Source organism: Brassica oleracea, chromosome C1, assembly GCF_000695525.1.
Source record: "Brassica oleracea var. oleracea cultivar TO1000 chromosome C1, BOL, whole genome shotgun sequence".
NCBI classification, from domain to species: Eukaryota; Viridiplantae; Streptophyta; class Magnoliopsida; order Brassicales; family Brassicaceae; genus Brassica; species Brassica oleracea.
In genome coordinates this window covers 14,101,833-14,115,598 of record NC_027748.1, presented here as the reverse complement: position 1 = coordinate 14,115,598, position 13,766 = coordinate 14,101,833, and the positions used below count along the sequence as shown (strand labels likewise).

The 13,766-nt window shown below is 39.5% G+C and overlaps 3 protein-coding genes across 3 annotated transcripts; 2 read left to right on the top strand and 1 right to left on the bottom strand.

Moving 5' to 3' along the window:
* Positions 1–1,170: 1,170 nt before the first annotated feature.
* LOC106332360 (glutathione S-transferase T2-like) lies at positions 1,171–2,650 on the bottom strand. The gene is made up of 2 exons (XM_013770832.1): positions 2,582–2,650; positions 1,171–1,983 (listed from the first exon to the last, which is right to left on the bottom strand). Exons 1-2 carry the CDS (start codon positions 2,648–2,650, stop codon positions 1,171–1,173), a joined length of 882 nt encoding a protein of 293 aa, XP_013626286.1.
* Positions 2,651–3,764: 1,114 nt separating this feature from the next.
* LOC106308244 (importin-4) lies at positions 3,765–9,246 on the top strand. Its single transcript, XM_013745388.1, has 20 exons — positions 3,765–4,119; positions 4,204–4,336; positions 4,427–4,563; positions 4,644–4,689; positions 4,766–4,978; positions 5,059–5,565; positions 5,652–5,786; positions 5,870–6,085; positions 6,170–6,259; positions 6,328–6,569; positions 6,657–6,745; positions 7,125–7,165; positions 7,266–7,296; positions 7,373–7,495; positions 7,600–7,814; positions 7,893–7,988; positions 8,074–8,186; positions 8,293–8,428; positions 8,534–8,638; positions 8,735–9,246. Exons 1-20 carry the CDS (start codon positions 3,845–3,847, stop codon positions 8,933–8,935), a joined length of 3,144 nt encoding a protein of 1,047 aa, XP_013600842.1. The 5' UTR covers positions 3,765–3,844; the 3' UTR covers positions 8,936–9,246.
* Positions 9,247–9,473: 227 nt separating this feature from the next.
* LOC106308252 (GPCR-type G protein 2) lies at positions 9,474–13,726 on the top strand. The gene is made up of 13 exons (XM_013745400.1): positions 9,474–9,842; positions 9,971–10,071; positions 10,154–10,261; positions 10,613–10,733; positions 11,134–11,263; positions 11,511–11,589; positions 11,762–11,850; positions 12,017–12,109; positions 12,317–12,343; positions 12,437–12,523; positions 12,865–12,936; positions 13,136–13,266; positions 13,359–13,726. Exons 1-13 carry the CDS (start codon positions 9,628–9,630, stop codon positions 13,510–13,512), a joined length of 1,407 nt encoding a protein of 468 aa, XP_013600854.1. The 5' UTR covers positions 9,474–9,627; the 3' UTR covers positions 13,513–13,726.
* Positions 13,727–13,766: the final 40 nt, after the last annotated feature.

Genomic DNA, 13,766 nt, shown 5'->3' with positions numbered 1-13,766 from the left:
TTGTTTTCTTGTGGAAATAAAAAACAAATCATGTGACTCTTACACATCTAATGTTTGTTTGTTTTCAAGTTTGTTTTGTTTTCAAGTTTCACGGACCAACAATTTTTGTTGAGGAGGGATGTTTGTTTTGTTTTCAAGTTTCACGGACCAACAAAACTCTGTCTTTAAAGTTCACGTTAAAGATACATCCTTCATTACATTAGTCTATGTCTTTAAAGTTCACTACCCTTGAAACTAAAACAACAACCCAAGTAGAACTAGATATCTTCTTTGCCAAGCACGGAGAATCACTTCAATACGATCACCAACCCTAGAAGAACAAAAACGATGAGCATTACACCAATGAATACCTCAAAGCCATTTATAAAACTAGATTTCTTCTTTGCCAAGTCACAAACTAACTGCTCTAGCCTAAGCACCTTCTCATCTGTCTCATAGTCACTCATAAGGTTCAGATTGTCTACCTTTTCCTCCAACTAATGTATGTGTTTATCCCTCGCCCTCATCTCCTCCATGACTGCGACGTCCCACCATTTCCACACATGGCATTCTCCATCATCCACATGCTCGCAGGTGTAGTATCTCCTCCATGGATCAAGCCTTATGTACGATGTAGCTATCTTTGGTGCACCACCACAGTAGCAAATCTGGGGGAATCCAAACTCGACCTCCGGTTGTGGAGGGTACTGCGGAGGGTACTGAGCCGTGTCACCATATTTCAAGCTCAACTCTTCTTGGTCACGACGAATGAGGTCTTCCGTCTCGCTGTACTCATAAGGTTCAGATATCTCCCCACCATACTCTGAAGAATCTGAAGGCTGGCTGTTACTATATCTCCCCATTTTAAATAAACCTGCAAAAACATTTATTTCATTACTACGAAAGTACATTAGACATCACGAAAGTAAATAGAAAAACAATAATTTAAGGAAACATTTATTTCATTACTACGAAAGTACATTAGCCATCACGAAAGTAAATAGAAAAACAATAATTTAAGGAAACATTTATTTCATTACTACGAAGCAGAAATACATTAGACATGGAAGCATAAATACATTAGACATGGAAGCAGCAGAAATACAAGTAATTCATCAAAGTAGCAAGCAGAAACACAGAATTTAAAAGACATTTTCAGGAAACATATACATAATAAATGCGATAACATTTTCAGAAATACTGAGCGAGCAGCTTGTTCTTCACAACTTCCTCAGCCTCGCTTAGTGGTCCTGGCTTGGCTAGGAGTGTGTCTAGAATGGCAAGCTTTGACAATCTCTCCTTCATCATGAGATCCTCCTTCTTCAACTCCATGACGGTCGTATACTCAGCAATAGATTTTATTCCTTGAGTATTATTCCTTCTAGCTTTAGCTGCCTTGCTACCCTCTGGACGCACCTCTTGATCACCAACAGTAGTGCTTGATGTTTGTGAACATTCCTCTCCAGCGTTTTGCTTTGAACTCCCAGTAGGTTTAGGAGTGTTAAGGCTGAGCCACTTCTGCTCAAACCTTAACACACACCACGCATGCTCCAGATTGAATTTCCTCTTGTGATCAGCAAAGTAAATATCATGTGCCACCTTGAGGACATCAGTGTCGCTCTGACCAGAACTGATCTGTCTCTCTGCTGCCGCGTATGCACCACATAATTTGTTGGTGTAGTCATTAATCTTTTGCCACCTCTGCTTAAGATGGAGCCACTCTCTAGGTTCACCACTCTCTTTAGCATGTGGGGTTGATGCATAATACTCAGCAACACGTTTCCAAAACGTCCCGGATTTTTGTTCATTTCCAACAACAGCATCCTTAGATGTGTTGAGCCACACACTTATTACGACCTCGTCATCAGCTGGAGTCCATTGCCTTCTCTCCCTAGAGGCAACTGGTGGGTCTTCACGTGAAGCTGGAGCGTCGGGTTGTTGTGAACTAAAAGGAGGTATCTCGGATCCTCCTCCAAAGTTTTGACTCGAAGGATAACTTCCATACTGGAAGTTTTGACAGTTGACTGTAGAAAAGATAGCTATAGCTAGGGGAATCACTATATGGATTCAATGGATTCGTTGAATCCATAGCGAGCAGAATGAGAGGATTATAAAAGAAAGAAAGAGAAACCGGAGAGAAACAAGAGAGAAAGAGATTACCACAACAAGAATTAAAGTTTGTTGCGGATTATATAAAGAAATAAGAGAGAAAGATATCATAAAGACAAGGATAACAACCATCAAAGAGCTTTAAATAAAGACTTAACCATCAACTACTAGGGTCTAATCAATAGTTATTACAAGCATAACAATCATCAAAGCAATCAAGTAACTAAATATGATTTTCATTTGGTTAGAAACAAAATACACTCCACTTACAATGACCCAAACAATAAACTTATACTCGTTACAGACGGCTTATTAGTTCGAAACTAATAACTACAAAACCAAACTAACTACAACACTCACTACAACGTCTTCCTTAAATGTCCACAACTATACAACCAAACATTCAGAAACAAACCAATCAATTAGTTTATATGATTCCTCTAAATCTTTGGCTATAACAGAGATAGAATATTAACAGAGATAGAAGACAAACCTTGTATCGTTTCGATTCGGAGCACGACGGCGAGATCCTTGTGGATTGGGTGAGAATAGACGACGTCATCCGAAATCTACCGTCGAGAGAGAGAGAATATTGAGACGATGCACACCGAGATCAAACACCACGCATGCAAAAAGGAATCAAACCCAAAAAAATATTAGATCGACAAATCACACCGATTATCGCAATAAATAAGTTCAGAGAAGAAGGACGAACCTGGTGGAGATTCGATGCGGCGGTAGAGCTTTGGATTGAACGGTAGATCGGTGTGGTAAGCGAAGCTGCTTCACTGCTCGAGAAATCGCCTTCTCCGGAGACAGAGAGAGAGATAGAAGAGGGAGACGAAGAGAATGGATGGAGACCGAACGACCACTTCCCTCTACTGCTTCCTACCTCCTATCACCACTTACCACGTGACACAAGCACTTCGGCCAAAAACTTCTTACCTAAAAAACGACTCTTTTATTTTTCTGCAATTTTGATTTAAATTTGGATCGAATTGGGTTAAGCAACGCCGATAATGTTGTTCTAAGATACATATTCAGATCTTCTCTCTTGCATGTCTAACATCTGGCGCCGACGAAACTCAACACCCACGGCAGACGAAGCTGATGCAAGTAAACCTCTCATCAATCATGCTTAAAATCAATCTACGTTTTTCAATCTCACAAACTAAGAAACATTTAACTACATGAATCGGGAAATTAGTGCCCACATTCCCAACATAGAGAAAAAAAGGAGTTGAAGTCCTAACAGTTTTTTCAGTTTTAGACTAAACCACAGATTCAAGGCCCGGTTATTTTGAAACCCTAACATTTTAAATCCAAATTTATTATCTTTTTTCATGCACTATTTGATTTATATACAAACAACTACCTAATTAAACACTAACAAGTTCCATTACCCTCAACTTTGAACATATAAGATATAAAAATATCAACATATGACTTCGTCGTTCATTCTTATATCAAACTCATCAACCTATGTAATATCCAAAGTACCATCAATCACATTATAGACAAAAAACAATAAAATTCCGTAAACAAAACTATACAATGCACCTATAACGTAGCCGACCCCGCGGTATGCACCTAGTGTTGCTCAATGTCGTTCTAAGATACCGTGTCCGACCAGTAAAAACGTAAAACCAAACCAAAAGCAAAAACCCTCACATATAAAATAAAACCCTATTCGCTCGCTTTCTTACTCCCGCAGCCTCTGTCTGTCTGCTTCGGGGAGAAGAAGATCAATCAAACAATGGCGCAATCTCTCGAGCTTCTGTTGATCCAATTCCTCATGCCCGACAACGACGCTCGTCGTCAAGCGGAGGATCAGATCAAGCGCCTCGCCAAGGATCCTCAGGTCGTTCCCGCCCTCGTCCAGCACCTCCGCACCGCTAAAACCCCTAACGTCCGCCAGCTCGCCGCCGTCCTCCTCCGGAAAAGGATCACCGGACATTGGGCCAAGCTTTCTCCGCAGACGAAACAGGAAGTTAAACAGTCTTTAATCGAGAGCATCACCGTAGAGAATAGGTTTCTACTTACTTCCCTCTTTTCAATTTGGGATTTTGAAAGTTTTTGTTTTTATTGATTGAATTTGTTTTTTTGTTTAAATAGTCCACCTGTGAGGCGTGCGAGTGCCAATGTTGTGAGTGTGGTAGCGAAGTACGCTGTTCCAGCTGGAGAGTGGCCTGACTTGCTTGGCTTTCTCTTCCAGTGTAGTCAGAGTGCTCAAGAAGACCACCGTGAAGTATGTAACTTCATTCTATTGTCAGAGAGTTGTCTATTTTCTGAATGTTTTGTTCACTTAGCTGAATCTTTTTGTTGTTGTTGTGTGCAGGTTGCATTGATCCTTTTCAGCTCTTTGACAGAAACTATTGGGAACTCATTTAGGCCATACTTTACTGATTTAAAAGCTCTGCTTCTCAAGTGCATGGAAGATGAAAGCAGCAGTCGTGTCAGGGTTGCTGCTCTCAAGTAATTTTACTTCCTCTGTTAATAGAGTTGTTGTTGCTCTTCTCTTTTACTTGTCCATAAAACCTTCTGCAATTTACCAGGGCGGTGGGTTCTTTTCTTGAATTCGCGAGCGACGGGGATGATGTGGTAACTCTCAGCGACTTTGGTTAATATTTTGGTACTTTCTGTTTCGAATGTGTGTGCTTAATGTAATTTATAACAGGTCAAGTTCCGAGACTTCGTTCCCAGCATATTGAATGTATCGAGAAAATGTCTTGCATCCGGCGAGGAGGATGTTGCTATACTCGCTTTCGAAATTTTCGATGAGCTGATTGAGTCTCCCGCTACTCTTCTTGGAGATTCCGTCAAATCAATCGTGCAGTTCTCTCTTGAAGTCTCATGTAACCAAACCCTTGAAATTAGCACACGCCACCAGGTTAGAACTATTCTCTATTATGATGTTATGATTCCTTATGCCTTGGTAGCCTTACTAGTTAAACTCCATTTATTGACCAGGCAATACAAATAGTTTCATGGTTGGCAAAGTACAAAAACAACATCCTTAAGAAACATAAACTAGTCATACCAATATTGCAAGTCATGTGCCCCTTACTCGCTGAGACACCCGATCAAGATGATGACGATGATGATCTCGCTACCGATCGTGCAGCTGCTGAAGTTATCGACACGCTAGCTATGAACCTGCCGAAGCATGTGTTCCCCACTGTTTTCGAGTTTTCTTCCATGTATGGTCAGAGCACGGACCTGAAGTTTCGGGAAGCTGCTGTGACTGCTCTAGGTGTTATATCAGAGGGTTGCTTTGATCTTATGAAGGAGAAGCTGGAGCCTATTCTTAATATAGTCTTGGGAGCTTTAAGAGACCCTGAGAAAATGGTTAGAGGGGCCTCATCGTTTGCGCTAGGCCAATTCGCCGAGCATCTTCAGCCTGAGATTTTGTCGCATTATCAGAGCTTTCTTCCGTGTGTTTTGAATGCGATTGAAGATTCATCTGTGGATGTGAAGGTAAAAATTTGAAGCAAGGAACTGAGCGTGGTTAATTATATTTTTGCATTAGTTTATTAGTAACATTTTTTCGTTACTGTCCACAGGAGAAGTCATACTATGCGTTAGCAGCATTCTGTGAGAACATGGGAGAGGAGATTGTTGCGTTCCTCGATCCTCTGATGGGGAAGCTCATGGCAGCCCTCGAGAATAGTCCCCGTAACCTGCAAGAGACATGCATGGTACACTGACAACCTTTGCTAGAGTTTAAATAGAATTGTTTTCCGCAATATTGATTTAAGCATTGTGTGCTACTTGCTTGCAGTCTGCAATAGGGTCGGTAGCTGCTGCTGCAGAGCAAGCATTCAATCCATATGCAGGGAGGGTTTTGGAGGCGATGAAGTTCTTCATGGTGCTCACTAATGACGAGGATCTTCGTGCCCGTGCAAGGTCTACTGAGCTTGTAGGGATTGTCGCCATGTCTGTTGGGAAACAAGGGATGGAGCCGATTTTTCCACCTTTCATTGATGCCGCAATAGCAGTAATTTGCCTTACTGTTCTGCATCTTTGAACTGAATATGCCGTTTTGTGGAAGAAAGAGCTCTCACCATCGTAAAAATTTCAGGGATTTGGATTGGAGTTCAGTGAGTTGAGAGAGTATACTCATGGATTCTTCAGCAACGTAGCTGAAATATTGGATGACAGTTTTGCTCAGGTGTGGATAAGTTTCTCTCAAATAGACTTCTTAACAGCTTTGATTAAATAAAATACATTTTTACGCAGTATTTACCTCGCGTTATGCCGTTGGTATTTGCTTCTTGCAATCTTGATGATGGGTCTGCGGTCAACATTGATGAGTCGGACGAAGATGTGAACGATTTTGGTGGGGTGTCCTCTGATGATGAAGCTCATGATGAGCCGAGGATCCGGAACATAAGCGTGAGAACAGGAGTTTTGGATGAAAAGGCGGCTGCTACTCAAGCTCTTGGCCTGTTTGCACTCCGCACTAAATCTTCTTTTGCACCGTATCCTTTCAAATTTTCCTTGATGCATTTTTTTCTTTGGACGTCTTACAAGAATCCTTTTTCATGCCTCCTTGACTAACTTGTAAGCTACATCGAGGAATCATTGAAGATCATGGACAAACATTCTGGATATTTTCATGAAGATGTTCGGCTTCAAGCAATTATTGGTCTGAAACGTGAGTTTTTATATCTGTTGATTGCTTAATTTCTTGCTCCAGTGATTGTCACTGTTATTACTATGCTGACACGGACGATCTGATCCATAACCCTTGAACCTCTTCCGTTGGAGTATTTGAATAGACATAGCTCAGTCAATGTTGCTTGCTTGATGCATCGAATCTTTTTTTTTTTTTGCCAAATCATCAGCATGTCGTAGGATTAAAATCTCCCGACAGTTGAGCATATGCTTCTTTAATATCATGATCAATATGATGTTCGCTCAGTTTTGTTAGAATATGCAACTCATCGGATCTGTTACTCAATTGATGAGTTGGTCTTTGTCATTTTACTTTTGAGTCTCTAAACTTATCTTTCTTTTATCTGTTGGAATTGCAGATATATTGGCCGCAGCACATGCTATTTTCCAGACTCATAATGTAAGGGACTTGATCTTGAATATCTCTATCTTTCTCCCACTTTCTCGCCACAGCTCCCTTCTAGTTTTCCTTGTTCTGATTTTTTTGGGTTCTTATTTAGGATGGAACTGGGAAGGCTAATGAAATTCTTGGTAATCCACATTAGACAGTACCCTTTTTTCAACAAGAACGGCTAGAAGATACTGAAATATTTTTTGTGCACCGCAGACACAGTTATGAATATTTATATCAAAACCATGGCTGATGATGACGACAAGGAGGTTGTTGCTCAGGCTTGCTTGAGCATTGCAGATATCATGAAGGATTATGGTTACGCAGCCATTCAAAATTGTGGGTGTCTATTACTTGTTTGATTCAATTTTACAAAAAGTTCAGGATATTCAATTTTTTAAGAACTCTTGTATACTACTGTGCTGACGACATTTTTTTCCTAGATCTATCACCCCTTGTTGATGCGACGTTGCTGCTGCTGACGGAGAAAGCAGCTTGCCAGCAAGTAGAAGACGAGAGTGATGACGATGATGATGTTGGACATGATGAAATCCTCATGGATGCAGTTTCTGACCTCCTCCCCGCCTTCGCAAAGTGTATGGGGTCTCACTTCGAACCCGTCTTTGCAAAACTCTTTGAGCCGTTGATGAAATTCGCGGTGGGTTTTAGGGATTAAAGCCATAACTTCTTTCAATGAAGTTTAGGCACTTACTGCTTCACTTCTTTTGTTCTGTAGAAAGCTAGACGTCCCGACCAGGACAGGACAATGGTTGTAGCTAGTCTTGCCGAAGTTGCTCAAGACATGGGTGCTCCAATCTCTGCCTATGTCGATGTGATTTTTCCTCATCTTATGTTTTCTTTCTCGTTGCATGAGCTGTGTATTAAAACCAAACCATTTGGGAATATTGTTTTTGCAGAGGATAATGCCGTTAGTGCTCAAAGAATTGGAGTCATCTCATCCAACCAATAAAAGAAATGCAGCTTTCTGTGTCGGAGAGCTCTGCAAAAACGGGGGTGAAACTGCTCTCAAGTATCCTTTTAGTGTTACACTTCAACTATACTGAAGGCATAAAGACTTTTGTCCGTTGACTTTCATCAGTACATGCCATATTTGTCTTCCCTTGATTCTATACCAGATATTTTGCTGATGTGCTACGTGGACTTAACCCGCTTTTTGGGGAGTCAGAAACAGACCTTGGTGTTAGGGATAACGCAGCAGGTGCTACGGCGAGGATGATTCTTGTTCATCCTGAGTTAGTCCCGCTAAATCAAGTATGATCTCTGAATATACCAGTTTCTTCTATATTTTTTTTGCTTGCTTCAACCTTATGAAACACTCTACTCATTCCCTAAGCTATATATATATATATAATACAGGTACTTCCAGTTTTGTTAAGAGGTCTACCTCTAAAGGAAGATCAAGAGGAGTCCATGGCTGTATACAGCTGTATATACTCACTTGTTCTAGCATCCAATCCACAGGTATTACTTAATTTTTTCTTTCTCCATTTAATTTTTTCCTCGGATAGAGATTGCATTTGGTTGAATCCTGGTGTGTGGTTGGATGCAAAATCACAGATCATACCTCATGTACCGGACCTGGTTAGAATATTTGGGCAAGTGGTGGAGTCGCCAGTGGAGAAAGGTGAAGTGAAAGCAATAGTAGGCAGAACTTTCTCCCACCTGATGTCGGTTTATGGCGATCAGTTGCATCCATTCATAAGTGTTCTACCCGCTTCTCAAGCGAACGCTCTTGCCGCGTTTGCTTCTGCTGGTTGATTTTGAGTCCATTGTATTCTACTGTCTTCTGGTATTTTTTTTATTTGTTTGAAATCTCTATTCTTGCTCATTTGAGTCTCAAAATCATATTTTATTTCTCCAGAGTTTTGTCCTCGTTGTTTTTTTTTTCCATTTTTCCATTTATTTTAAGTTTTTCCAAGTGTGCAAGTTATTTTGAGTGGAGAGGGGGTGTAATGGTTATCTGTATTTTACCTTCATATGTTTTTTTTTTGACATTGACAGTATTGTATTTTTAGCCTTTATAATGTGTTGGTAATATTATCGAGTAAAATGTACATTGCTGTTTGGCATGGCAGTGAATATTACATTATTTTCCTGAGCTAGGATTTAGTGAAATTTCATACAGTAACGTACCTGTAAGTATAAGCAACAAAGCAAGTTTCAACTTTTATACCTCGAAGACATAAATCCAATTCTGTTAATGAACCGGAAATTATTCACACAGATCTGGTTCCGGTACGGTTCGGTTTAGTAGTTTGTATAGAGTGAAACTCTTGGTTAATTGGATTTGGCTTTTGGTGAAACTGAAGAGAAGGAAGGACAGTTGGTTCGTCGGCGAATTCAACAAACAAGAAAGTGAATAAGCGGAAGGAAGCTCGAGAACTGGTTGCTGATGAGAGAAGCTTTCGTAGGGAGAGAGATCTGAGGTTAGGTTTCTTCTTCCTAAAGCGATGGGTTACGGATGGGCGATCTTCGAAGGCATCCTTGTGATGGGATCGCTGTGTCTCTTGGGATCGGCGGGCCTCTGGTTCCTCAACAGAAGGCTTTACAAGGAGTACGAGGAGAAGCGAGCCTTGGTTCAGATCATTTTCAGCATCGTCTTCGCCTTCTCCTGCAACCTCTTACAGCTCGTCCTCTTCGAGATTATCCCCGTCTTGTCCAGAGAGTAAGCTTTTAAATTAAATTGCATTGTTTAATTTTGGGCATATGATGATGAGACACATATTAACTCTTATTATCATCTAGCTAGATAAAAAGTTGAAGCCTTTGGAAACTTTCTATTGTGCTTTGCAGGGCAAGGATGGTTAACTGGAAGGTGGATCTCTTTTGTTTGATTGTGCTTCTTGTTTTCATGTTACCATATTATCATTGCTATCTGATGCTTCGCAACACTGGTAAGCCCCTTCCCCTTTTGCTAGCTCTACTTTACTTGCTATTCATGTATTAGCATCATTATTTGTTCATGTTACATTTCAGGTGTAAGAAGGAAACGTGCTGCTGTTGGGGCCTTGTTATTCTTGACAGCCTTCCTGTATGCTTTCTGGCGCATGGGTATTCATTTTCCTATGCCTTCCCAAGACAAAGGTAGGTACCCCCTCTTTGAGTTTATGCACCACCCTCTCTCTTGTCTTGCTTCACCACTGTATAAAGCAACTCGCAACTTGATCTGGATTTTCAGATCTTATTTACATTTCTTATAAACAATAGGTAATTACGAATGAGTGGAGTAGGGATGTGTTGTTTAAAAAGTGAAAGGAGAGTTGTGAGTCATGTGACACTGACTATGATTGCCTGACTGAAGAAAATACCTTCAAAAAAAATTGCTGAATCAGTCATTCTGCCTTCTTTATGCTCGACAGTAGCTTCTACATATGCAAAAGCTCTCGATCTTGTTACTGCTTGTTACTTGACTTAAGCACTCTTTTATCTTGAAAGGTTTCTTTTCAATGCCTCAACTGATCAGCAGAATCGGGGTCATTGGTGTGACTCTCATGGCCGTGTTATCGGGTTTTGGAGCTGTAAATTTGCCCTTCAGTTATATATCGCTATTCATCAGGTATTTCCCTACATTATTCAAGTTTTCTTCTAGCTTCTGCTTTTTTTCAATTGATTTTTCTGTTTAGTGTTATCTTGGCTATCATTATTTCCTTTGGTCTCACCATTAACTGTGACGAATAATTAGATAGACGGTAGACATGATTAGCACTGCATGTGTCAATTGCCACTTAGAGCAAAGTTAATTATGGAAGAAAAAGAGATGTGGACTAAAAAAACATGTTACCAATCTGCGTATCATGGGAATTTAAATACTGAAGTTCCTCAACTCTGAATGAAGCGTTTTATGTTTTGTAATGTAAATCGATCTACACAGATAGAAGTGCAGCTGGTTTTGGAAGTTTTTATTATATATATAACAGCTCGTTTTCCTGTCTCTCTTCCTCCCTGGAAACATATAGGGAGATCGAAGAATCAGAAATAAAATCGTTGGAAAGGCAACTGATGCAATCAATTGAGAGTGGCATAGCTAAGAAGAAGAAAATTATTTTATGTCAAGTGGAGGTGGAACGAAGTCAAGTATCAGAAGAGGTATGTTTCTGTCTACTATATCAGCATACTGCCATACTCCATAGAATTGTACCTTTTAAGTTTCATTTTAGTGAACATTCTGTATTAGGTTACAACTCTTATCAGATTGTATGTCACAGTGCTCATCAAATTCTGAAATGATTTTGTATCATAATAATGCTTTTTCTATGCATATGTCAAAATGTTCTCTTTAGGCTAATTCTGTGACGAGTTTAGGAAGTAATCACCTGGTGTTTTTGGCTTCCAGAATCAAAAGGGTAAATCTTTCTTTAGAAGATTTGTCGGGACTGTTGTGCGGTCGGTTCAAGATGACCAAATGGAGCAAGGTCAGTCAAAATGTTCTTAGCTTTTGTAGTTATGCCTGCTAAACTTTTATTCGTAAGAGTGATTTACATGTACAGTATCTTTGACTCCGTTAGGTTTTACATCTATCAGATTAAAATGTCATCTTCTTTCTTTATGCTGAAAAATTTCATTGATCATTTTTATCCTTTGCAGATATAAAACTAATGGAGGCGGAGGTGGAAGGGTTAGAAGAGCTGTCAAAGCAGCTATTCTTGGAAATTTATGAACTCCGCCAGGCAAAGGTTCCTTTCAGTACTGTACTATAATCTTTGATTTAACTACGGAATACTACTCGTTGTCATGGCAATGACATCTTTCTAAACTATCTGTTACTTAGGTTATTTACTTGGTGCTCTTGTAAAGTTGTAATACATTTTCAAGCACTTTACTACTTGGTCTCATTTGCAGGATGCTGCTGCCTTTTCTCGAACTTGGAAGGGTCATGTGCAGAATTTACTTGGCTATGCGTGTTCCATTTACTGTGTATATAAGATGTTAAAGGTAAGTTTTTTTGTCTGCATGTGAGTTCCCTTTACTACTTTTAACACCTGTGTTATTCCACTACTATGTTAATCTCTTCGGCAGTGTAACGACAGATTCTTGGTTTGTTAGATGAAAACGTCTTTGATATTTTGTTAATCTTTTCTCAATTGTAACTGTGAACAATTATTTCTAACTTCTCTGTTTTTTCCTTTGCTTTCTCTGCAGTCTTTACAAAGTGTCGTTTTCAAGGAGGTATTCTCAAGCTCATGTTATCTCATTCACTATGATGAATGCATCGTTATCATTATTAGTTTACGTATTTACGACGTGGAAGCTTGTTTACAGGCAGGCAACAAGGATCCTGTGACGATGATGATCAGCATATTCTTACAGTTCTTTGATATAGGAGTAGACGCGGCATTGCTCTCACAGGTTTGCCTGACTTTGTTTTTTTTATGTATAGAGTAGTAAAGCCAGTGAAATGCAACAAGGGTAGATAATATTCTTTCTACTTACAACGTGTCTTCTAAATGAAAAGCGAGAGGAATTATTTTTCTCAATAATAACGGTACTTACATAGAGCCTTTGATGGGATGGAGAATTTTGTCACTCGGAGTTCACAGTTTTAGTATACGTATTTTAACACTAGGTGTTGGATGACCTTCGATCTTGAAAAATGCTTATATGATTCTCAAGTTAACCTATGAATTCTTGATTGCCAAGGATAGTGCAACAACTTAGGTCTAATTCTGTCTCTTTCTTTGTAATTTCAGTATATATCCTTGTTATTTATTGGGATGTTGATCGTGATATCAGTGAGGGGGTTCTTGACGAATCTGATGAAGGTGAGTTCTGTTTTTAGCTTTTAAATTTCAACCTGATTGGAAAATTAAATGATTGGTGATAGTATGTTAACTTTACAATTTGATGAACACAACTGACAGTATAATAAAATATATATATATATATATATATATATATATATATATATTTTGTTATGAATGCTGTTATAAGTGTTGGTGAATGACTTGGGGATTGTTACAGTTCTTCTTTGCAGTCTCGAGGGTGGGAAGTGGATCTTCAAGCAACGTTGTGCTTTTCCTATCTGAAATCATGGGAATGTACTTTTTGTCTTCTATTCTTCTTATAAGAAAAAGCTTGAGAAATGAGTACAGGTTCGCCCGAGTTCTCTTATAACTAATCCAAAGATAACACTAGAAGCGTTAACTAGTTGCTTATCAGTGGGACGCTGTTTTGTTGGCCGCAGAGGGTTAATAACAGATGTGTTAGGCGGAGATATTCAGTTTGATTTCTATCATCGATGGTTTGATGCAATCTTCGTGGCCAGCGCTTTTCTGTCTCTATTTTTGTTATCTGCGCACTACACCTCTCGTCAAATTGATAAGCACCCGATTGACTAAACAAGCAAGCAAGCAAGGGAATCATCTGTAAGTGCATCGAGAGTTTGATGATGTACATGAAAAGCTTGATACACTACTTACTATCGCGGCCAAGCATTGACTGTACATATTTGCTTTGAAAGGATTATTAGTCTCTCTCTCGAGTTGTTTTAACATCAGCGAGTGTGACTAGTTGTAAATAAATGAGATTCGATATAAACAGTTTTCTTGCCTCTTTAATCTTTCAGACATGCTTTGATTATTATATATTAACT